At 33.2% G+C, this 25,339-nt stretch overlaps 2 protein-coding genes and 1 non-coding gene across 6 annotated transcripts; 2 read left to right on the top strand and 1 right to left on the bottom strand.

Annotated features, from left to right (window-relative positions):
* Positions 1 to 13,629: 13,629 nt before the first annotated feature.
* LOC111997663 (pectinesterase inhibitor) lies at positions 13,630 to 14,199 on the top strand. The gene has a single exon (XM_024029779.2). It carries the CDS (start codon positions 13,630 to 13,632, stop codon positions 14,197 to 14,199), a length of 570 nt encoding a protein of 189 aa, XP_023885547.1.
* Positions 14,200 to 15,708: 1,509 nt separating this feature from the next.
* LOC111997700 (U5 spliceosomal RNA) lies at positions 15,709 to 15,825 on the top strand. The gene has a single exon (XR_002881381.1). It is a non-coding gene; the product is annotated as a U5 spliceosomal RNA (small nuclear RNA).
* Positions 15,826 to 18,356: 2,531 nt separating this feature from the next.
* LOC111997684 (uncharacterized) lies at positions 18,357 to 23,945 on the bottom strand. 4 transcript variants are annotated; one of them, XM_065759927.1, is made up of 8 exons: positions 23,822 to 23,945; positions 22,092 to 22,297; positions 21,882 to 22,004; positions 21,060 to 21,277; positions 20,375 to 20,518; positions 19,725 to 19,942; positions 18,857 to 19,115; positions 18,357 to 18,712 (listed from the first exon to the last, which is right to left on the bottom strand). In XM_065759927.1, the coding sequence occupies exons 2-8, from the start codon at positions 22,165 to 22,167 to the stop codon at positions 18,584 to 18,586; spliced, it is 1,167 nt and encodes a 388-aa protein (XP_065615999.1). In that variant the 5' UTR covers positions 22,168 to 22,297; positions 23,822 to 23,945; the 3' UTR covers positions 18,357 to 18,583. The 4 variants fall into 4 exon arrangements, with proteins under 4 accessions (XP_065615999.1, XP_065615998.1, XP_065616001.1 ...); XM_065759926.1 differs by lacking the exon at positions 23,822 to 23,945 and adding an exon at positions 22,918 to 23,033; XM_065759929.1 differs by lacking the exons at positions 21,882 to 22,004; positions 22,092 to 22,297; positions 23,822 to 23,945 and adding an exon at positions 21,793 to 21,814.
* Between the last annotated feature and the right edge of the window lie 1,394 nt (positions 23,946 to 25,339).

The raw sequence follows: 25,339 nt of genomic DNA, 5'->3' as shown, positions 1-25,339 counted from the left end.
ATATGAAATAGTTCTTCCTTGAGTAGTCTGCAGCAAAGATGATCAAACTCATCTAGACTTAATAGACTAGTCTGGGGCTGGAAAGGGTTACAAGTGATTTGGCTAGTCTCTTTATTCTTATGATATATTGTTGCTCTTGTCATTTTTGTCACTCTGGCTTATTTCATTTTATCATTGGATTATTCTTTTCCCTGGCATAATACTTTCCACATTCACTATGGCTTTTAAAAATAAAATAAAATTTGAGGGTGGAAGCTTCCTTTAATCTGTTATAAACTGATAAAAGTTATTACGCTGACGCATGGTTGTCTGCAGGTCTAAAGTAATTTGGCACCATATAGGATCATGTTACTTTGATGGCGGTGGTCAATGTCCTATTGCTACTTCTCACGATTGCAATTTAGCATTTCTTCCATGCTATAGTGTGCGTTTGTTTACCCTTTTAAGAGCATCCGCAGCCAGTTTTTAAATCCAATCTTATTTTACCATCTCAAAAAGTAACTTTATCCATTATAACATATCATTTTACATTACACCCAGCATTCCAAAACTCTATTATTTTACCATTTTATTAAAATATTTTTTTTTAATATTTTTTTTTATTTCTCCTTTTCTCCTCCTTTTCCTCTCTTTCACCCTCAACCTCTAGCACCGGCCTCAACCTCCAGCAAATTCATACCCAGCAAAATCACAAGAAGCAAATCACAACAAAAATTTACCCAAATCAAACAAGCACCAGAACTAAACAATCTCAACCTCTAGCACCGGCCACAGCTAAACAAACAATCACCACCACGCCACCACTACCCTCTGCCCAAACAAACCCAGCAAACACCGAAACCCACCATCAAACCCATCAGAACAAATCCCCCAACCCATCAGAAAAAATCACAACCACCAGATCTAAATCCAACCACCCAACGCCAACCCAAACACCACACAAATGCCACTCAAATCCGACCCAAACGCCGGAAACTGGAACCAAAAACCCAAAATTAAAAAAAAAAACAAAAAACAAAAAAAAAACCCACCAAAATATGAAAGCAACCCAACCAACCAAACGCCGGCCACCAAACTGAGAAACCGGCCACCATGTCAACACCACCAAACTCACTAAACACTGGTCTCTATGTCGATCTCCACTGCGCTGACCTCCAGCCACCACGCCCATCGCAGCCGCGCCACCAGCCTCGCCACCACGCCGATCTAGAAATCTGATCTGGCATGAGCTTCGATTTGGCTTGGTGATTCGGCGTGAGCTCCGAGAGAGAAGCTTGACAATGGCGAGATAGAGAGGGGATGAGAAACAAAGAAGTAAGAGAGAGAAAATAAAGAGAAAAAATGAGAGATGAGAGAGAAATTGCCGGGAAAAAGAGTATTTTTTTTTTTTTATACCATTTAGCTACAGTACCATCTTACATTTGACATGGTACTGTAGCTAAATCTAAAAAAAAAAAAAAAAAAAAGAGGCTTTTCCCATATGGCCTTCCAATTGCTGAACATTTGTTGGGCTTGTATGCCAAATGTATCTAACATTTGGCATATGGGAAGCCCAGTGCGGATGCTCTTAAAGCACAAAATGCTCGTTTCTAAGTCCAAAATCTAAAATACGAGTTTGGTAAATTATTGTCATCGTGTGTTATCAAAAAGCAGCTTTTGTAAATACGAAGGACTATCGCATTTTGAAAACGGACCTTGTGGGACTGCTTTGTCGAAAACGCAAATAAATTTGAAATGTTACCCTTAGTCATTTGCAGCATTATCCCTAAACTACCTTTATTTTTATTTTGAAATCCCAATTTTACCAAGATCTCTATAAAAAAATAAAAATAAAAATAAAAATATTGTTATGTAGGAGAAGAATTTTTCTACACTCTACTCCTCGTCAATTGCAAGAAGCCCAAAAAAAGAATCGCACCGTGCAGGTAGTAGTGGTTCTTCTTTCTTTTCCTTTCTTCCAACTTCTAACCAACCAAGCAAACTGCAAAATTCTAAATCAAATGTGCAATTTTCAATTCCAACATAAACCCATAATCCCACTGCTGCTGCAGGCTTCTTCTCCTATTGCGTGATTCTTCTTCTGCAGTTGCGGCTTCTTCTTCTCTCATTTTTTTTTTTTTTTTGTGTGTAATATATTTCTTTCTTCTTGTCTTCTGCTTGAAGAAGAAGAACTGTATTTTGGGAGAGGAAGAAGACCTGAAGAAGAGACAAAAATGGTGAGTGGAGGAAAAGAAAAGGTATTTGATGGGAATGGAGGAAGAAACAGGTGGATGAGAAAAAAGTGAAGTAAAAAAAAATAATAATAATAAAGGCAGTGAGTTGGACACGTATATATCATGTAAGGAAATTTACTACATAAAAATTACAATTGTGTTAAAACACAACAAATTTTCACAATAATTGAGGTATCAAATCTTTAATATGTCAAAATAAAATAAAATAAAATAATAAAATATTTGACTAGGATGGACCACAACTTAAAACTGGAGAGGAAGAAGACCTGAAGAAGAGACAAAAATGGTGAGTAGAGGAAAAGAAAAGGTATTTGATGGGAATGGAGGAAGAAACAGGTGGATGAGAAAAAAGTGAAGTAAAAAAAAATAATAATAATAAAGGCAGTGAGTTGGACACGTATATATCATGTAAGGAAATTTACTACATAAAAATTACAATTGTGTTAAAACACAACAAATTTTCACAATAATTGAGGTATCAAATCTTTAATATGTCAAAATAAAATAAAATAAAATAATAAAATATTTGACTAGGATGGACCACAACTTAAAACAAAGAGTATTGTGAAAATATTATGATATTTTATTATATCTCTAAACTTTTTAAATTAGTACTATTTTTATTTAGAAAAAAAAAGTACTATTAACAGAATATTTTTATAACAATTTTATAATAAAATTTACATAGTAAGTTGTTATTGGTTCCCATCTAGAGCTACTAGTGACATTATTTATTTTTCCTTACCATTAACAACTTGTCATATAGACTTTATTGTGAAATTTTTATGAAAATATTGTGTCCATAACTTGCATTAAGAGAGGTAATTAAAACAAATAATTATCTTTATATATATATATATATATATATCTTGTCATTTTTAATAATTTACAACTCAAACGGCCATTTTTTTAAGTATTAACCAAATACTCAACTTTTTCCAAAAGCACTTTTTCCAAAAGCACTTTTTGATAGTTTTTACCAAACACTCTACCTTTTTTAAAAAAAAGCTTAATTTCATACAACACTTTTTAAAAAAGCACATTTTGAAAAACTGAACCAAACTCACCCATACATGGAAACCTGGTTCCACTTCTAGCATCTGTACATAATTATTTGTCACAATGGTCAAAAAACCTGGTTCCAAAAGAAGTAAACTAGTGAACTTGGGCCACCAACATCTCATCAATCACCAATGTGAAATTTCTTTATCTTGCAATACTAATAACCAAATTAGTCTAAGTTCCTATATAATGCTAAAATTATTCTTCCCCTTCATGACAAAGTAATAAAAAGCACATTTTGAAAAACTGAACCAAACTCACCCATACATGGAAACCTGGTTCCACTTCTAGCATCTGTACATAATTATTTGTCACAATGGTCAAAAAACCTGGTTCCAAAAGAAGTAAACTAGTGAACTTGGGCCACCAACATCTCATCAATCACCAATGTGAAATTTCTTTATCTTGCAATACTAATAACCAAATTAGTCTAAGTTCCTATATAATGCTAAAATTATTCTTCCCCTTCATGACAAAGTAAAAGATGCTTAACAAATAAACCAGATCATATGGAGAGCATGAATTTGCAGCTGGACACTCATGTTATTAGACATGGAAAAACGGGTCAGAATTTTCTGACCCGACCCGACCCGACCTGGAAAATATCTGACCCGAACCCAATTTTTTTAACCCAAAGCAAAAACAGGTTGACCCATGACCTGACCCGTGTTTTTTATGGGTCAACCCGACCTGCGACCTGACCCAAACCCGAACCATTTAAAAAAAAAATTGGTAAAAAAAAAAGAAGAAGGTAAAATTAAGACAATATTGGTTTAATTGTTTGTTGTGAGTTTTAAGGAAATAATTAATACATTTACATAACTGCATGCAAATTAATTAAAAAATAAATGGTTGAGCATTCTGTAATGAGTAAAGATTTTTAGATTTTTAGATATCAAATAGTAAAGTACATGCCAAGATAATCTAGTTACAGTAGAGTTAGATTTAAAATTGTAGACATGTGTGAGAAACATTCACAAGTTTAAAAATAGTAAAGTCAAAGTATCAAATTAGCATTGTGGGGGCATTTTTTGCTTCAAGGCCAAGGGCTAGACCAATTGGAGCCTAGGCAATTTTTGCTCTTGTCCCACATGGAAAAGAAAGCCTCCCTCTTTATGCCATATAAGGGATGAGCCAATGAGAAAGAGTACCACTAGAGCAAAAATTGGCTCATCCCTTATATGGCATGAAGAGGGAGGTTTTTTTTTTTTCCATGTGGGACAAGAGCAAAAATTGCCTAGGCTCTAATTGGTCTAGCCCTTGGCCTTGAAGCAAAAAATGTTCCCACAATAAAAGGATCCTTTTAACCAAACTAGTGGTACTCTAACTCCATTGGCTCATGCCTTATAAGGTAGAAGAGGAAGGAAATTCTTCCAATGTGGGACTCTCCAAGCCAAAAATGATTACAAGTGCAACACTTGATCTTGAGGCAAAAATTGTCCCCACAAGCATAAATTATGAATGCTTAAACCTATTTTTTTAACAATTTATATCCAAAATAAACGACTTTTCAAAATAAATTATGATATTTTCTAGAGTGTGTATTGCTTAACAATAATATGATATTCATAAAAAAGACCATGTATAAATAAGTAAGCAATCAAACTTTAATGTATATCTCAATTGAAATAGAGTGCGAATCACAATTGATAATAGATTATAAAATTAATTTCCAAAATTGTAAATTTCTTATATGTTTTTATTCTTGATCAAATGAGTTATCCAATAAGTTATTTGTAATTTTGTTTTATATTTTGGAATGTTGATATTGTGTAGAAATAAAACCTGTGTATTTATTTTACTTATCTTTGTATTATTTTGTTTTACTTATCTTTGTATTATTTTGTTTTAGATAACAATGTTAGGATTTGTATAATTTTAAAATTATTGAATAAGCATTAATAAGTTTAACTGAGTTTATTCTTAATATAAGTGGTGAATTCAAAATAATGCATTTCACATCAAGTAATTTGTTGCATAACTTTCCAAATGGCAAATACATATTGTTTTCTTTATAAAAAAATAATAATAAAAAATTCATGTGAAAAATACGGGTCAACCCGACCCAACCTGCAACCCAATTGACCCGAACCCATTTTTAACTCACTTAAATTAACCCGTTTTTTACCAGTGACCCGTTTGACTCGCAACTCGAACTCGACCCGACCCGAACTCAACCCGACCCGCCCGTTTTGCCATGTCTACTTGTTATGCAATAACGTTTAACACTCCTATAAATGAAGTACAATCTCTTGTGAGTTTCAATTAGCACTCCTATAAAAAAAATGATGTCACAAGTTCAAATTTCATCGTAAATAATAATAATAATAAGAGATAATAAGAGAAAAATTATTATATGATCCTAATTCTCAAAGCTTTGGAATGAAATTATGAAATTCAATAAGTTTAGAGGCACAATAAATTTTACAATTGTCTGAGGTGGCAAGTTTTTACTAGTACATAATTAAGTAATATCAGTAGTAAGCTCATGTGAGAATTAATAGTAATTTGCCAACTCAGTAAGTATGAAATTTATTGTGAAAACTATTGTGTAAATAACATACATACTATAATAAACAAAACATTACTTATTTTTTTTCCTTTGGCCATCTATATAATATCTAAAAGTTGAAGTGCAGTATTTATTGTTGCTACGTTCTGTTTTACTACATCATCGTAACATTTTGGTCTATTTCAACCAACTTCAGTCCATTTCAATTCACTTCGGTCTAATTTGGTCCATTCGGTTCACTTTGGTCCATTTTGGTCCATTTGGTCCACTTCAACGAAGGCTGGAACGTTTTGCATTTGGATTTTGGAATCCTCACATGCCCAACAATACAATTGGCTAACGTTTCCACATTAAATCCAACTCATTGGCAATTAAACTCTTTTCCTATTCTATGTCTGTCATTTTTATCTCTTCCTCTCCCAGTATTAAAACTCACTAATTGAATTCAACCATGAACCATCCTCACATTTCTTTTTCTTCTTAGCAGCGTTTAACGCTTTCCCATCTTTTCAACTATCCAATTTAACTCAACAGTACTAATCTCTTCCCTTTTCTTATCCCAAGCTAAACTTGCTCTTCCACTTTGGAATTTTTACAAGTTTCAACCTTCAACTTTTTAAGCTAAGATTTCAATGGTTGAGAAGAACACATGTACGAAATTGATCTGAACATCACCAACACGGTGAGAGGTGGCATGTGTTGGAGGTCCATCAAAGATTCAAAGGTGTTGGGGTTTCATCAGAAAAATGCCAATCCATATAACTTCTTATTTTTCAATCCATGTAAATTCTTTGTTCAATCCAAATTTTTCCCCACACAAGAAGGTTATTAGTTATTACACACACTTTCTCTCTCATCAAGTCAAGACAACAATTGGTTTTTGGTGTAGGCAGAGTTTAAACTTCAGATCTCTTGCTCAAGAACAAAAGATTTTACAAGTTAAGCTAACTAAAACTCACAACATCATTTTCTTCATTCACTTGTTATTTTACTTTAAAAACATAACTATATATATATATATATATAAATATGTTTATGTTAAGATTTTTAACTATATCTGTAGGGACACGATTTTCATACCTGGCCCCAAAATGTATGGAATCTTGGCCTAGTGAGCTTAGTACAATGAATTTGTAGAGAGTGGGTCAAAGAGCTAGACTTTAATGCATGGATAACAAATAATATGATGTTCATGACAATCAAACAGAAATGAACTGAGTTTATCAAAGAAAGTTTGTCTTCGGCACAATCAGAGGGGCTTTGTTCTAGTAAATATTGGATGAGAATGGTTACAAGAGTTCTTGAGATTGCTATAGTGCTTTCTCTCTCAATTGCCAGCCCCCCCTTTCTCTAAGTTTCTCCCCTTATTTATACTACATCTATTCATTCACCTTACCCAACACGTGGACAGTTGATGGTTTATACTGATACTTGTCCCATCGGCCCCCTCTAGAAGTCTTTTAGGGTGGTTGTAAGGCTGCAATAATACTGTGCAGAGGTCACTTCCTCATTAATGCGGCCAGGGAGTTTGCTGGGGTGCATTCAAGACGGTGACAGTAGTTTTTCCCAAGATATTTTGGGATTTTTCTGTCTTTTGTTCCTGCAATGCTTATCCATACTTCCAAAACTTCATGGATCGCACCTCTAGATGGCAAGCATCCTTTACGAACCTCGGCCTTGGCTAGCTGAGGACAAATTCATCCTCGGCAAAAACTCCTAGGCCATTATGTTCAATATTGTCTTCCTTACCCACTAGCATGGGTTTGCTTGGCTATACTTACCCATCCTCGGACGGCCCCTTATCCTCGGCTTGGGCCATAAGCCCAAAATCCAGTTGTATGATCTGGGCCCATGACCCCACAATATCTTATAAAATTATATTATAAAAAATACATATTCAATTGGAATATATTCAAAGAGATAATATGTATAATCATTCTTTTGGTCCTTAATTTTTTTATTCAAAACCATATCATGTATGTTTATAATATGTAAAACCGAAGATGTTTGATTTTTTAGTGATCTCATGATATATTGTCACATAAACTTTTGAGCCCTCACACTTTTACACGTCAATATTATAATATTAACACTTCATTTATTTCAATGAAAAACCTTTCGGTGTATGGTAGCATGAAAAAAAAAAAAAAAAGTCAACTAAAAATTATATTTTGTCTACGAAAAACCTTATTAAAAATATGACTTTTTTTTAAAGATTTATTTTTGCTAAAATTTTTCGAAATACAACTTTATATCACAACACTCTAAATAAAGGAAGTTAAGAGACAATATGAAAATTGTTGAAAACAACTCTATCTAATTTTAAAGTCACTACCAAACATAGTAGAATCTAGAATGAGATAGTTTTCCAAAAATATACTTCTTGAAAAATGACTTCTCTTTAGAAAATATTAATGTCGAAATAAATGAAGCGTTAGTATTTCAATTGATTTTGGGCTCTATTATATGCTTAAACCCTAAATTAGAATCTTGATATATCTAAGGGTCGTCAATGGGCCGGGTCGGGCTGGCCCGGCCCATTTTTACTTGGCCCAAGGGCACAATGGGCTGGGCATAATGGGCTATTAACTAGTTAACGGGCCGGGTCGAGCTGGGCCGAAAGAGAAAACTCCAGCCCACAACCCTGCCCATGGGCAATGCCCATTTTGTCTTTAACGGGCTAGGCTACTAGGTTGGGTCTAATGGACTACCCATGAGATTGTGTCAGCATATTATATTTAGAAATAAATAATCAATTTTTAATAAGAGAATAATCAATCTAGTTTTTATTAAAGGAAAGAATCAAAGAATTTAATACTTAATTACAATTTTTTTGTTATAGTCAAATCTATTTAATTTTTTGTTTTGTTGATGGAAACTTATTTAATTTTTTTTAAATAAGGCTTCAAATAGTTTTTTATTTTTATCTTTAATAAAAAAAATCAAATGGTTAATTCAAATTTGCTAGACTACTAGAAAAATATATATTTAGTAAACTAAGTTTAGCACAATTACTTTAAGTATTTTAGTGGTTGGGAGAGTTCTCTTAAGAAATTCTATTACAATATCTCAAGATCAATCCTTCATACACATCCTAGATATTTTTGTTAAAAATTCTAAGTTATTGGACTGGGCAACGGGTTGGGCCAACGGGCTGGGCTACTGAGCTAGCCCATCGGGTGCCCATGGGCATAAAAACTAGCCCACGGCCTAACCCGCTGGGCTAGTGGGCTACCCATAGGCCTCAATAACAACGGGCCGGGCCGCCCATTAGCCTGATGGGCTGCCGGGTTTTTGGATCGGGCCATGGGCCATGGGCTATTTGATGATCCTTAGTCATATATCTTATTTTCTTTAACACTCTGTTTGTTCTAATGAAAAATCTTATGTGAAGATAGTTTTCTACATTTCCCTTTGTTAAGGAAATCTATCTTTTAATTTTCCTTATTTAGCTTGGCATGAGATAAAGTTGTTTTTCACTAAAATTTTATAGAAAACAACTCTATCTCACACAAAACTAAATAAAGAAAATAATTATATCTCATGCAAAGCTAAATAAGAGAAGTCAATAGATAGTTTTTTAACTCATTTTGAGCTTGCTACTAAATATAAGGAAATGAGATAGTTTTCTAGAAAATGTATTTTGGGAAATGGTTCATTTTTTAGAAAAATATTACTGTCGAATGCAATCAAAATAAATACCTATTAATAATTATATAAAACTTAGATACAGTGCATTACATTCCCCAATTAAATTCAAACACTTGATTTTTAAAATTTAATTTTCCTTAGAAAATACAATACTATTAGTGTTTTCAATGCAGTCAAGTGTTTAAATTCAAAAAAGTAGATTTTAGTTAATTCAATTGACAAAATCTCTTGTCATCTAATAAGAGTTTTTTTTTTTTTTTTTTGAGAAATAATTACAACATGCTGCTAATTTCGCAGCTTGAACCCCTTTCCCCCTAGACCCCCAAGCACTTTGTGCATGGGGAGGTGCTAATTCAGCTACAAAGCCTTTGACATCTAATAAGAGATTAAGTTTGAACCTCACCAACACCAAAAATTAATTAGTGTATTAACCTAATGATAAATAACAATTATCATGGAGCGAACGATGCATTGCATCTATCAAAAAATGATTAAATTCTTTGAAGAACATAATGCACAACACCCAACGTGTTGTATCTAAGTTTTCCCCCTAATAATTATCATAATTAATTACATATTTAACTGTTTCATATAAAATCAAAATTGCAATAAATACTTATTAATAACTATTATAATTATCAAATTTCATATTTAATATTCCATTTACAAATACTATGATAATAAATGTTTATAATAACAATCATTATTAACAAATTTTGTATTTATTGTGGCTTTCATTAAACTCAACTGGTAAAATATTTTATGGTTGAATAAGAGATCTAGAGTCTAAATCCCGCTTACATCAAAAAACCGATTGGTGTTTTAGTTTGATGATAAAAAGTACAATTATTATAAGGAGATACCATAGGTTAAAACTCTATCAATTTTTTTTTCTTATTTTTATACAAAATAAAATAGAGATATGATTTATATTTTAAATAAAATCATATTTTATTGAATGCATGGCTAGTTTTATATATATATATATATATAAGGAAATTGTGTTCTAACCTTTGGCCAAATTATTTTACTTCCTACTCTTGTGATATCTTGAAAATCTCATAGATTTATAGTGTGATGGATTGATAATTTCTTATGTAAGCAAAAATATTTACATCAAGTAAGTCTTGACATCCCCCTCAAAAGAAAAAAAAAAAAAAGTAAGTCTTGACATGTCTAAAAATATACAAGTCAATTTAATAAAAATAAAACATAATTAAATTACGTATGGTATAAATTAAATGCATTACATGTTTTTAGTAAAAATCTAGAGGGGACATTATTTAAATTTATGTCCATATAAAAAATTTATTTATTTATTTATTTTACCAAAAATACAAAATAAATTGAGGATTTTTGAAAAGTCAAGGGCCACCCCCTCCCTTTGATTCAGATATTCTAGATTTCCTAAGGTACTCTACCAAATAGATTTCTTTAAATTTTAGCCATTTTTTACTGATTTAATGGTCTAGATTTTGCCGTGTAAGTATTCCACTAGCAATAATCTTAATTGTTTTATTTGCAACATTATTTTATTATTTTAAGAATATTGTTAGTGGAATGCTGATATGGCAAAATCTAGACCATTAAATTATAAAAGTGTGGTTAGGATTTAAGAAAATTTATTAATAGAGTACCCTAAAAAATCTAAAGGATCTAAATCTCCCTCACTTTACCCTTGATTGACACTATATATAAAAAATTTATTTATTTATTTATTTATTTATTTTACCAAAAATACAAATAAATTGAGGATTTTTGAAAAGTCAAGGGCCACCCCCTCCCTTCGATTCAGATATTCTAGATTTCCTAAGGTACTCTACCAAATAGATTTCTTTAAATTTTAGCCATTTTTTACTGATTTAATGGTCTAGATTTTGCCGTGTAAGTATTCCACTAGCAATAATCTTAATTGTTTTATTTGCAACATTATTTTATTATTTTAAGAATATTGTTAGTGGAATGCTGATATGGCAAAATCTAGACCATTAAATTATAAAAGTGTGGTTAGGATTTAAGAAAATTTATTAATAGAGTACCCTAAAAAATCTAAAGGATCTAAATCTCCCTCACTTTACCCTTGATTGACACTACTTCTCTCAAAAAATAAAAAATAAAAAATCTATACTAACCAAATTGAAAGTTCCCCAATCAAAATCTTTTTTCCAGATAAATAACTCATAAAAACAAAACAAAACGGACAAATTACAACTTATCCATTTGTAGTTTGATCGAAATTTAAGTTGTCTACTTGTGGTTTGAAATTTGACATTTTACCCACCTAAGGTTTGACTGAAATTTAAATTGCTTACTTGTGGTTTGAAATCTCATGATGCAAGTGTTTTGCGTTATTATCTTATTTGATCTTATATTTTTATGTTTTCTGAGAAGAGGAACATAAAAGTGGAGCAAAATTAAATATTTAGCTATATTTTTAACAAATGTGGATAAGCTAACTTTGGGTGGGTAATGTGTCAAATTTCAAATTACAGGTAGACAACTTAAATTTTGGCCAAATTACAAGTGAGTAAGTTGTAATTTGCCTAAACAAAATAAAACAAAAAGAGTAATGCTAGAGATACAAATTTTTTTACAAAAGATTTTACAAACTACTAATGTGGTGAGTGATTATTGGTAAATGAAAAAGTGATATTAATGATAAGCCTAAGTAAAAATCAATAAGAAACTGACCACATCAACAATTTGTAAAATAGTTTGTGGTTATAACATTACTTAAACAAATATTGAAGGTAGTAAAATAGTGTAATTTGGATAGAATTTAGTTATAAAATTGGTTGTAGCTTAAGCTTACAATCTTACTCAATTTGGTTGTAGCTTAAACAAATTTTGACAAATCCACAATTAGATTACGTCTTCTTCTTATATACTCAACGCTTGCAAAATTTTTAAAAAATTAAAGATTAATAGCTATTTCACCAATAAATTGTTTGAATTGCAAGTTTTTGTAATTTAAAATTATGCATAAAATATAAGCTTATAGATCATATAGTTATAGTATTCGATTGACACAAAATTTCATATGTGTATTAAGAGCGTAAAAATAACATACAATTCCACAGTTAGAGCATCCACATCAGTGGATGCAAAAATTTTGTAAATTTGCACATCTAAAACCTACTTTTTCTATTTTACACATTCATTTTTACAAAACACCCACATCAGTCTATCTATTCTACACATTTATTCAATAAAATATTCATTTTTTTTACCATTTTTTATTATTTTCTCACTCATGGCCTCTCTCTCTCACTGCTTTAATCTGGGTATTCAGACCCATTCAATTTGGGTATTTTCTCACGCATGATCCTCCTCTGCTGCGGCTATGAAGGTTGATTGGAGCCTCCTTCGGCTCTCGCCGAAGTCAGCGTCGACGAAGACGACACCATGTTCTTTGGCCAAATTTGACCGTAATCTTAGAATCCCGTTGCTGACAAAGAGAATTGGTGAAAAGGTGATGAGGCTGAGAAAAAGGGAGAGAGGTGAAAGTGAGGGTTTGATGATCGGCAATAGTGGAGGCATGGTTTGACCAGCTGCAGTGGAGACATGAGGAAAAGGGAGAGAGGTGAGAGTGAGGGCAAATGAAGATAAGGGAGAGTGAGGTGAGGTGAGAGAAAGGCATGGAGAGAGTCAGGTGAGAGAGAGAGTGAGAGAGTGAGAGAAGAGACCAGGAGAGTAAAAAAATGATTAAAATATTAAATGCACATGCTACAATAACCGTGCATATGCACGGTTATTGTAGCAATTGTGCATTTATGCACAATTTTACACCCATTGATGTGGGTGTTTTTTTGATCAAAATGTGTAAAATTAGTTATTTTTTTCATTTTGCACAACTTTGCACATACTAATGGGGATGCTCTTAGATTTTAAAAATATATAATAATATTTATTTTATTAAGTAAAGTTATAGTTTTAAGTTGTAACCAATTTTATAACTAAACTTTATCCTTATAAGATTATGATATAATATTTGTTGGCAATTGCCAAATTAAAAAAAATACACATCTCCCGAAATTAAAGAGAGAAATTTAGGCAATGCACAATAAATGCAGGAAAACAAAGCCACATTATATAAGTCTCATTGCATTTGCATCCTAAACCACACTCTCCACGAAAGAAACCAAACCGACAAATTAGTAGTATACCAAAATGAAACAAACAGTTCCTTCTTTTTCTGCCTCTTGCTTGTTCATTTCTCTTCTACTAGCAATAACCCTATCATGCATTAGCCCTGCACAATCAATAGGTCAAGATGTGCTTAATGATATTTGCTCCAAGAGTAAAGACTCATCTTTCTGCTTAAAATCCTTAAATTCCGATCCCCAGACGGCCACAACCGACCTCCTTGGCCTCGCCGGAATATCAATCAAGTTGGCCAAAACCACTGTCGATGCAACTTACGAATTTGTCAAGTCACAAGTTGGTCTTGTAACTGACCCCACACTCAAAAAACAGTACACACAATGTGAAGAGTCCTATGATGATGCCAATGATAAAGTTGACTATGCAAATGAAAGATTGAAAGCTGGTGACTATGGTGGAGTAGGCGCAGCAACATCAGCTTGCCTTGATGATGTTTCTGATTGCGAAGACCCACCACCAGTTGGAGTAAACGTAGCAGCAGCATCAACTATCTCTCTCTCAGAACAAAATAAGGAGTCTTATGAACTTTGTCAAATAGCATTGATCATCTCGAATCGTCTTTCGGGGAAAAATTAGTGTCAATTCTAGTTCACTTTTTTTAAAAATAAAAATTCTTGGCCTTATTTTGAGAATAATGGGAAATAACCTATAGAAAATAAACCTTATTTTTATAAGAGTTTTTCATTAACTAGAGATAGTTTTCAGTTGATATTTTTATTTTTTTTTATGTTATTAAACACTAAAAAATGTGAAAAAACTATCTTTATATAAGGTTTTCTAGCAAAACAAACAAAGCGTTACTTAATGTTGAACCTTTTTTTTTTACCCTAACAAATCTTCTTGAGTTCAAATTAATGCAATCACATGATTCAATTTAATTGAGAAATCTAAGGTACAACATCTACAGAATCGGTATAACATCTATAGAATTAGTGTTTTTTTTTTTTTTTTTGAATAAGATCACTAATCTTATAATCTTATATATTCTGCATCGTTTAAGCATGAAGTTTTACCATTTCTTTCTATCATTGTCCTTTTATTTTCCATGAGGATACCTAAAGGAGAAAAAAAAAAAAAGGAATAAATGTCAAGCAATTTTATGCAAATCTTGTTGCTTGAAGATTGGATCTAATGTGAATGGAAAACACGTCATGATGTCTTGTGGATTTTATGCATTTACACTTAAATTAGGTTAACATAGAACTTCTATCTTAGGAAAAAAAATGAGGCCAAATTAAAGGGTCTAGTCCATGAGAATTCGACTCTATTTTACGTGTTAGGATTGATAAAATTTCGTTTTTTTCTGCATTAATTAGTAGGATGATATATAAATTCAAATTTCAATCTGTTCAAATAACTTTTACCTTGAGCTTGGTGAACCTTTTATTTTTTTTTTACCAAAATTATAGAAATAAATATTAAATAAGAATAACGGTGAAAAATAAAAAAAAGCTGGGACCTAATCTGAAGTTGGGTATAAACTGTGAGCCCTTTTTTTTTTTTTTTTTTTTTTTTTTGTAATTTAATTTCAAGTTGCTTTGTTGAAAAATTAATTTGGTTTAGCAACCCATGACTCTTTTGTCCTGAATTTCTTTATAATTTTTTTTTAATATAGAAAATATTAGGAGGTGCATCACTTTTGAATTTAGTACTCCCTAAGTACAATTTTGCGATACTCCCTCCACTTTTAAGAACTGTAAATCACATTATGAATTTAATTAGTGAGATCTATAATTATGTGATGTTGGTTTCAACTTTCAACTTGCAAGATGAGGGAGTACTATTGGAAATATTGAATATTTGTCGCAAAGGCCACATTAATGCGATAAAATAAATTAAAAAGACCCAAACAAGATGGATTACGCTTCAAGTGATTGCAAAACCGTCAGATATGAGGGGTAGTCAAAATCCAAAGGTGTGGAAATCGAGAGGCACTGGTGGCGAACCTTTGGTCAGAATACAACAACTGCACAGTTTAAGTAAGTTTGTGTATTGTGAGGAGAGTCCCACATGGGAAAGAAGCAAAAGATGCCTCGCATGAGAACAAGTATAAAAATGAAAGCAAGTGCGCTTCTCAAACCACGCAGCCGCGCGGTGAGCACAAAGCGAACTATTCTTTCGCCTTTTACTAAAGAATACCGTGTGCACGCCGCAAATAGCGGCATACGCCTATTTTTGGAGGGGTTTCCAATAAGGAGATCCCCACAATACAGTCATAAAAGCTTTATAATGATAAATCTCTGTACGAAAGTTCTGCCCACCGTTCTAATAAGCTGTGATATGTACCTAATTCGGACATTTGGACAAAATAAGTAAGTGGTCAGTAAAAATTCTAATTTCGGAGTCATTAAGTAATTCGAGGAATGGAATGAATCAAATTGTTACTCCTGTCAACAACTTCTGGATGGGTTGGCTGTGAAGTAATGGATAAAAAGTAAAAGTTAATTTGCAGGTGATTATCGAGCTCGACTACTTCATCAAATTGCGTTAAATGGTGTGGTTATTTGCAGACTACTTTATCAAAAAATGTTATCTAGCTCGATTACTTCGTCAAATTGTGTGGTTATCTGCAGCTCACATCGATACTTCCTCAAAATTTGTGTTAAATGATGTGGTCATTGAATTGGTTTATCTCAACTGAGGTTGAGTTTTGTGATGGCCAGGTGGCCTGATCATTTTAGACCACGAGAACCTAATCCACTTCAACGTCTAATTTTTCCTACCAGCAGTACCTCAGGAACAAGAATATTATTAGATTTTGAACTTGCCCAGAAGCCTTCTTTTGAAGTCAAAACAAATGGCTAGTGATAACTGACACGAAAAGCATTATTCAGAAGTTCACATTTCTTTGCTTGACTCGAAGTCACGAGTGCTTTCAGCAACGTTATCATTAAGCAAAGCATTTATATTTGTCGGGGGGTGTTTCTCAAGAAGTCCCACCAAGAAATTACCAAAAATTTGCTACCTCGGCTTGTATCTTAAACTTAAGCCTTCAATTTTGTGATTGGTGTTTCAATATTTACTAACGTGCTCAGCAAAGGAAGTATAGCTTCTTTTTAGTCTGTTTTAGAAGTCAAATTGAATTAAGACGCGGAGATAAAGAAGCAGAAAAGAAAGGCTATTCTCCTTTTAAGTGAGATCTATACATAAAGATGGACTGATAAAAACAACAGTGATTATTAATTTTCAGCTAAGGCCCCCATAATTTGAATTTTCAGATCCACACTGGTGATTATCGAGCTCGACTACTTCATCAAATTGCGTTAAATGGTGTGGTTATTTGCAGACTACTTTATCAAAAAATGTTATCTAGCTCGATTACTTCGTCAAATTGTGTGGTTATCTGCAGCTCACATCGATACTTCCTCAAAATTTGTGTTAAATGATGTGGTCATTGAATTGGTTTATCTCAACTGAGGTTGAGTTTTGTGATGGCCAGGTGGCCTGATCATTTTAGACCACGAGAACCTAATCCACTTCAACGTCTAATTTTACCTACCAGCAGTACCTCAGGAACAAGAACATTATTAGATTTTGAACTTGCCCAGAAGCCTTCTTTTGAAGTCAAAACAAATGGCTAGTGATAACTGACACGAAAAGCATTATTCAGAAGTTCACATTTCTTTGCTTGACTCGAAGTCACGAGTGCTTTCAGCAACGTTATCATTAAGCAAAGCATTTATATTTGTCGGGGGGTGTTTCTCAAGAAGTCCCACCAAGAAATTACCAAAAATTTGCTACCTCGGCTTGTATCTTAAACTTAAGCCTTCAATTTTGTGATTGGTGTTTCAATATTTACTAACGTGCTCAGCAAAGGAAGTATAGCTTCTTTTTAGTCTGTTTTAGAAGTCAAATTGAATTAAGACGCGGAGATAAAGAAGCAGAAAAGAAAGGCTATTCTCCTTTTAAGTGAGATCTATACATAAAGATGGACTGATAAAAACAACAGTGATTATTAATTTTCAGCTAAGGCCCCCATAATTTGAATTTTCAGATCCACACTTCAGTAGTTCAGTTTTCAGGCCCGTTTGCTAACTAGGCAGTGAAATTTGCCTCTTTTATTTCTACAAGCAAAGCAGAAATCTAGAGAGATGATCTTAATAATTATAGCCCTCAAGGGCAACATTAAAATCTTTCACTAGCAGATTCCCTCTTCTTAGAGGTGGGGTTATCTTATAGAACATCGCAGAATATTCAAATTCATAACCTCTAGTTTTTGTTTTTGTTTTTTCCTTGTAATAGAAGTATAGAACCTTAACAGACACATACAGATCAGGCTTTTTAGACAAACTGTTTAGAAAGTATATATTATTGTTCCGATAGACATGCCTTAAAAAGTGTAAAATGCTAATTCAGGCTTGGACCCAACAAGTAGAATACTACTATGGTAGTGCCATGTAGGGAAGTCATGTTGGTTAGCCCTCTTACCCTTTTTTTCATTTAAAAAAAGAAGTGAAAAACGTTATTTGGATAAACCACAATTCAAGTTGTTACAATTCCCAAAAAAATGCTTTACTAATAATAAAACCTGCTTCGTTTAAACCAATAGTCTAATTTATATGCTAAATCATGTCCCAGATAGAGCTGCTGCCATAAAGAATCACATGATAGATGTCAGAGAAAAGAATATTATTACCTTAAACCAATATCATGTTCACACTCCATTTGGTACGGTTGGCATGGGGAGGCAAAGAAAATGTAGAACCTTAGAGAGAGAGAGAGAGAGAGAGAGCTACAGTAAAAAGATGTATAAAGAATATTACAAGCTAAGAATTGAAGCAATTGAAATTTATAGTTCTAAGCTGGTTACAGGAAATCAACATAAATAATTTTTAGTTCCCATATCTTTAAAATTCCATACAACGCCCGCAAAACTCAATCTATCCAAGGATGGAAAAGGCAGCTCAATTCCTAACTTGCATGAAATCGGTTGTTCCGTTAAATAAAATAATGATGTAATTCAAAAATCATACTTAGTTCTCCCGCTACTTAATATTAGGCACAACATATCTGATATGTTAGCAGAGGAACTGAAGAAGTTCCAAGACTCAAGCATTAGGCGTTTCCTTGATCCTTTGAAATGAACAACCTGTATCCAGAACATAAAGCCAGATCTGAGATAAAATCATGTTTAAAAGCTTCAGCTTATCTATTGCCTTGCAAGACCACAATCAAAGCACACTCCTACATTCAGCTGGTGGCAAAATCATAAGTTATTATGTTAACAATATACCTTAACATCTAAGGGCATTCCATGAAATTGACCTGCACCTTCTGGGGGCGTCCAATTGTATATAGCACATGGTAAAAATAGTACTGAGGCACCACCAATTTTTTCTACAAAAGCTTGTGGTTTGGTAAATTTCCTCATGTCAAAAGAAGGATCTGACTTTACAACCCAGGCAAGAGCTAACTGATCTCCAAGCATTCGGGAAGCACTCATGTACTTTAAACTGTAAACTTTCAGTACTTCTTGTAAGAAAGCCTTTGCCCTGCATCCAAGTTCATAACTTAATTTCCTTTGGTGTTGCCAAGACAATGTGAGGAAAACAACAGAAATGGAATTGAGGGGGAAGGAGATCAACCACATTTTCAGTAGTTTTTTTCACTGGAGGGAAAAAGCAATAAGTTTTTTAAAGCACAAACTACCATCAATGGTATCAAATTGAAGATTATGGCATGTTGCTGGTGTTGATGTAGAAAGACACGTGGAGGTGCCATAGGTGAGATGCAAAAGGTTGTCCTCTCATATGTGGGGTACTACTAGACATGGTGCAGGTGCAAAAACAGAGGTATGGGAGTTGTTGATCTACCTCTCCACTATTAAAGGGGTAGATATTTTATCCTCTAACAGAAATTAAATTGAACCCTCTCTATGCAAGCCCCACACCTTTTTCTTTCCCTGTCTTCTCATCCATATGATCCTAACTAAAAAAAAAATTATTTTATTTTTTAATTAGAGTAGAATGGCAGAACAAGATACATGAAACTTATTCAGAAAGTTTTATGATGTCCAGATTTGAGCTTCCTATTTATATTTTATTCCCCATTTAGTTGCAACCAAATTGAGCATACAAGAACACAAAGACATTACAATTCACCTTAAAATCCCATCAGAGGTACCCCTCACTGCAATGAATCCCGAATTCAAAGGTTGCTCTTTGTTGTTCCGAAAGGTGAGAGCCAGATGAAAATTTGGATATTCCTTAAAAATCTGTCCTAGATCATCAACCACTGATATGTCTGAGTCAGTGAAGATGTAATGAGTAATATGCCCCTCCCTATGAGAAAGCTCCTCAAGCCTTGTGTCTAGAAAAGCCTGAATTACAGAAATTGATAGAACATGAAAAACCACGGGGCACAACGTTGTTTATAGAAAAAGAAATACAGTAATTTCTTGTGATGTTACATTGTTGTATATAACCCAGTGTTTAAAGATGTAAATAATGAAATGAGATTATGATGCAGACAGAGACTCAGCGGCCAGCACACTCCCTACCCTTCTGAAAATGAGAGAAGGAAAACAGTTGACTAACAACTTGCTCTCTATAAAATTGAGACGAAGGGAAAAATTCATTGGAATCATGAAATAATCATAGCCATGGATAGACATCTAGAACATATATACCAGTCAATCACAGGAAACCATAAAAAGTTCAGAGTTTATTAACAATGGAGAGTTGCTCAAGATGCATAGCAATTGACCATCAACAGAAATGTTCAACCTAATGTAAATGCAATGTGCTCTTACAATGTAAGACCTGATTCTTTGAAGCATCAACTTGTCTCGCGAATATTCACCTTGAATTGGATGGATGGTGACCCTATTTCTGTGCATGTGAAGGTCAGATGCTGGGTCGGTAAGAATAATTACATTGCTCTGGGGCATTGTCACCTGAAATACAATACATACACAAACCTTTGAATCCAAGCCCGGTTTTAGACATTGCAAAGCAAATGGCTGTAAGCATGCAATAAACAGATGTCATTGGCATTCGGAAGCAAAGACCAAATTCTCTTTCCTGTGAAAATCCACTTAGACATTCTCTTCACCTTATAAGAATTGTTCCATATTCATATTCTAGAATGAAAAGAGGAAGAGAGAAAAAAAGGGGGGGGGGGGGGTGTTGGGAAGACATACAAGATTTTTTTGGAGGAATAATAACCTTCTACTCTAAGCTAACAACAAAACCTATATTGAGCCAGTGTGTCCACTAAACCTGAATTGTTATCTGTGGTAGAAATGGATAGCAGAAAAGTGTCATACTCAGATATTTTATACCTTTTGCAGTTATAAGAAAACTATAAAAAAAAAAAAAAAAAAAAAGGAAACAATTAAACTAGTAAAGATTCAAATAAATTTAGCAAGGCTTCTTGGAAGTGTTTAATAAATGTGCTTGTCAAAAGATATTGCTGAGGCTTTACTAAGAAATTACCTTAATGAAGTTAATGAAAATGTTCAATATGGCCATCGATCTCTCCACCTTACTATATGAAGCATTTCCAACAGTAACCAAGTTTGATGATCTATCATTTACATTTACATTTAGGGAGGAATTATAAATGGTAAAAACAGTGACAAAAGCAATATTTTCTCCGCTTTTGGATGTGTGGGAGGACATTGAAAAATGGGTCTGGTTGAGAGCTTTGATGCCTGCAACATATATAAAACAAGAACACACATAAGACACAGCAAATAACCTATATATGGGGATTGAATGCAAAATTTTCTACTGGTAATAAATAATACAAAATCATTTGACCACAAAGAGAGGAATGTTACAATTTTTACAAGAAAGTAGATGTATACATTACATTACTTTTAGAAGTGTCCATAAGTCATAATTTCCTGTTAAGAGGAATATTAAGTATTAACATTGAAATGACCCCATAGTGTTGTGTGCATGTCCAAAACAAATTAAAAGGTAAGACTGAACAGCTAATGATTAAATCTCAGTTAAATTTGCAACAAACCAAATCAAAGTCCCAGCAGTTTTTGTTTCCTGATATCTGAAGGGAGTCCTGGGGTATGAAGACCATGTATTACTGAGTAGAAAGATCACCAACTAGTTGATTGAACAACTAATTAAACACCACATGCCAAAAAATTATAGTTCAAAAGGTAAAGGAAAAACTAATTATAATTTACTACAAAACCATTTTACCAACCGTTTTACTTATCCAAGTTCTTTGATCAACAAAATGCAACCCTTTAGGACTCAAAACTGCCATATTATAAGGAAAGGGACTGCAAGAACCTTCACATTGCAAACGATTGGGCAAGCCTTGTCCAGCAGCAGGCCCAAGAACCAGATGATCAGATTTCTTGCTCTGTTTCTTTGGCGGATATTCCAAAGTTGAGTTCTGATGCAATTCCAAAACTGAAATATGCAACAAAAAAATGCTCACTCTTAAGCTTATGTTAATATAAAAACCACAATAATATGTATATAGTGAGAGAGAATCACCAGAGAGCAGAAAAGGGAGGAAGAAAATGAGAGGAAGACAGAAGAGAAAACGACGCCATCCACTACACATTCTCATGGTTAACCAATCTGTCTGAAGACCCGCTGAGCGCTGACTAAGAGATCATTGTCCAGGCCAAAACAAAAGCAAAAAACATAATGATACAATGTCTTTGTTCGCCGCAACAATGATGTTGTGCTTTGTTAGGCTGCAAATTTAATGGGAAAATGTTTAATAGGATGTTCAAATTGAAGCCTCTTTGAGGGTAAACAGCAACAATTTCAAAGACACGCAATTTGCTAAGTTGCAATAGCATTGGTGCAATTTAATAAAGATGTCATGAAAATTTTCTGCCAAAAAGGAGTTGCTCTTACATCTCTATAAGGACTCAGTTTTATCATCCCCTCCTCACAAAGACACTACCAATTCAACCCCTTTTCAATTTAACAGCTACCATTAAGGACCAACAAACTAAAACACTAGCCCATCACTGCATCTATGCAAAACAATTCTATTTCTACGTTTTCCAGATGCTTGTTTGTGAATTGGGTTTGTGAATTCAAGTTAAAAGAAGCTTTTTTTTTTTTTTTGCCATTAAGTTTTGTTTAGCATATAGATAAGAAATAACTTCCGGGTACGAGATTTTGGTGGGTTGTGTGTGATTAAACTAAAAGGGAGAGATTGCTAATAAAAATCACATTCAGAGCAATGAGAGAGATTTACCAAGCTCAATTGCTACAAACTTGAGAAATGCAAAGCATTACTTATAAAGTGAACAGTGAAGTAATAAGATTGGAAATGAATGAGACAGAGAAAGAAAAGACTTACAGAGAGAGAGAGCAATTTGCGAATCTTGATGCAGTGGTGAAGAGGAAGAAGCGATGGATGGTGCTGTCAGAGGAAAAACTTTGCCAATTTCTGCTGTTTCGTTTCGGTAGTTTTAACTTTTAAGTTATAACCATGTTGGTCTCTCTGTTGTTATGGGCCTGGCAGAGGACTTATTATAGGTCCAGTTCATTACCTTCTTCGTTTTTTTTTTTGTTTTTTTTTTTTTATTTTTTTTAATATATATATTTTTTGGGAGAACCAGCTTTTGTTGTGCTTTGTTAGGCTGCAAATTTAATGGGAAAATGTTTAATAGGATGTTCAAATTGAAGCCTCTTTGAGGGTAAACAGCAACAATTTCAAAGACACGCAATTTGCTAAGTTGCAATAGCATTGGGGCAATTTAATAAAGATGTCATGAAAATTTTCTGCCAAAAAGGAGTTGCTCTTACATCTCTATAAGGACTCAGTTTTATCATCCCCTCCTCACAAAGACACTACCAATTCAACCCCTTTTCAATTTAACAGCTACCATTAAGGACCAACAAACTAAAACACTAGCCCATCACTGCATCTATACAAAAAAATTCTATTTCTACGTTTTCCAGATGCTTGTTTGTGAATTGGGTTTGTGAATTCAAGTTAAAAGAAGCTTTTTTTTTTTTTTTTGCCATTAAGTTTTGTTTAGCATATAGATAAGAAATAACTTCTGGGTATGAGATTTTGGTGGGTTGTGTGTGATTAAACTAAAAGGGAGAGATTGCTAATAAAAATCACATTCAGAGCAATGAGAGAGATTTACCAAGCTCAATTGCTACAAACTTGAGAAATGCAAAGCACTACTTATAAAGTGAACAGTGAAGTAATAAGATTGGAAATGAATGAGACAGAGAAAGAAAAGACTTACAGAGAGAGAGAGAGAGAGAGAGAGAGAGCAATTTGCGAATCTTGATGCAGCGGTGAAGAAGAAGAAGCGAGGATGGTGCTGTCAGAGGAAAAACTTTGCCAATTTCTGCTGTTTCGTTTCGGTAGTTTTAACTTTTAAGTTTTAACCATGTTGGTCTCTCTGTTGTTTTGGGCCTGGCAGAGGACTTATTATAGGTCCAGTTCATTACCTTCTTCGTTTTTTTTTTTTTAAATTTTTTTTTAATATAACTTTTATTTTTTGGGAGAACCAGCTTCGGTTAAATACATTGATTGCTACTATCATAACGCTTTTTCATGAAGTTTTTACACAATTGAGTTGACAAATTTTTATTAACTTTTATTTATATTTATTATTGTCATTATTTTATTATCTATCTAATTACAATTTGTTATTTTGATAGTTATGAAAATTATTATGAAAATTTTTGTGAATCTAGACATCGATTAAATATACACACAATTTTATTGACCAATACAGCATATTTAGTATAAAGTAAAACTTAGGTATAATAGAGTGTAGCACATTAAATTCCCTTAGTATGTAATCTATTGTTTTGAACCAAAAAAAAAAAAAAAAGAGTTAATTGAAACACACTCTAAAATGTTATGCCAAAAAGTATTTGTAGGCAATTTGAGGGATTTTTTCTCTTAAAAAATATGAGAAATTTTAGTTATTTGGAAAATCATAAAATCATTGCTTTTTAAGCACAAGTATTCCTTAAAAAACACTACCAAACGGTTTCACTGAAAAAGACATTTAAGAAACTTCATTTGCTTCTTTTAATTTTTTATAGTGGTGGGGTTATATTGAGAAAAGCCTAATATAAGCTGGAAAAATATAAGGTTCATTAGGAGAGCATGATAGCCTTGATTTAATTTTATTCAGCTTGCAAAAAATTAGGGAAGTGTCACACTAACGTAATCTTTGTCAATATGATAATTTCTTTGTTTTGTTTGCCCCGAAGAATAATTCATAGAATTACTTACAAAGAAAATTAGGAAACATTAATACAATGCCAGCCACGTGTGATAGATAATTCTTGGAAGTTTTGGAAATTATTTTACTAGGTGAAATGAATGTTAGCCTAGCAGCTTTCCCTTGCTCAATCCCTGACGTCAAGCTAATGAACAAATTGAATTGGGTCTTGAACCAAACTTCTGAAGAGGTAGGAATCAAAACTCAAGCCTCTGCTTGGGCTCGACTCTATAGCTAAATCCAATGCTTGGTCTATATTCGTAATAGCTGATTCCTACAAGCAGACAACATCATTTGTTGCAAAACTCGTTTGATGGGTCAATAGCTAGCCGTGTAGTTTAACTAATTGGCACCTATTGGTGTTTTTAACAAAAACATTAGGGTTCAACTCTCTCCTCCCCAGTTGCAACTGTTAATTATCAAAAAGATTAAAAAAAGAAAAAAAAATTAATGTAGGTTATGTTAACGACATAAAACCCGACTCCGAACTGTACTCTCTCTTAAGGTAACGGTCCAAACAAT

This window comes from Quercus suber, unplaced genomic scaffold, assembly GCF_002906115.3.
Source record: "Quercus suber isolate HL8 unplaced genomic scaffold, Cork oak 2.0 scaffold_346, whole genome shotgun sequence".
NCBI lineage: Eukaryota > Viridiplantae > Streptophyta > Magnoliopsida > Fagales > Fagaceae > Quercus > Quercus suber.
This window is presented reverse-complemented; position numbering and strand designations above follow the sequence as displayed.

What these genes read in the sequence shown, in the direction of transcription:
- LOC111997663 (XM_024029779.2), top strand. Translation starts at nt 13,630, where the DNA reads ATGAAACAAACAGTTCCTTCTTTTTCTGCCTCTTGCTTGTTCATTTCT.
- LOC111997684 (XM_065759927.1), bottom strand. Translation starts at nt 22,167, where the DNA reads ATGAGAATGTGTAGTGGATGGCGTCGTTTTCTCTTCTGTCTTCCTCTC. An exon ending in TTTTCATTAACTTCATTAAG is followed by an intron (nt 20,519 to 21,059) that starts GTAATTTCTTAG and finishes ATTGTATTTCAG; the next exon opens with GTGACAATGCCCCAGAGCAA. An exon ending in AAAGAATCAGGTCTTACATT is followed by an intron (nt 19,943 to 20,374) that starts GTAAGAGCACAT and finishes TCTGTAATTCAG; the next exon opens with GCTTTTCTAGACACAAGGCT.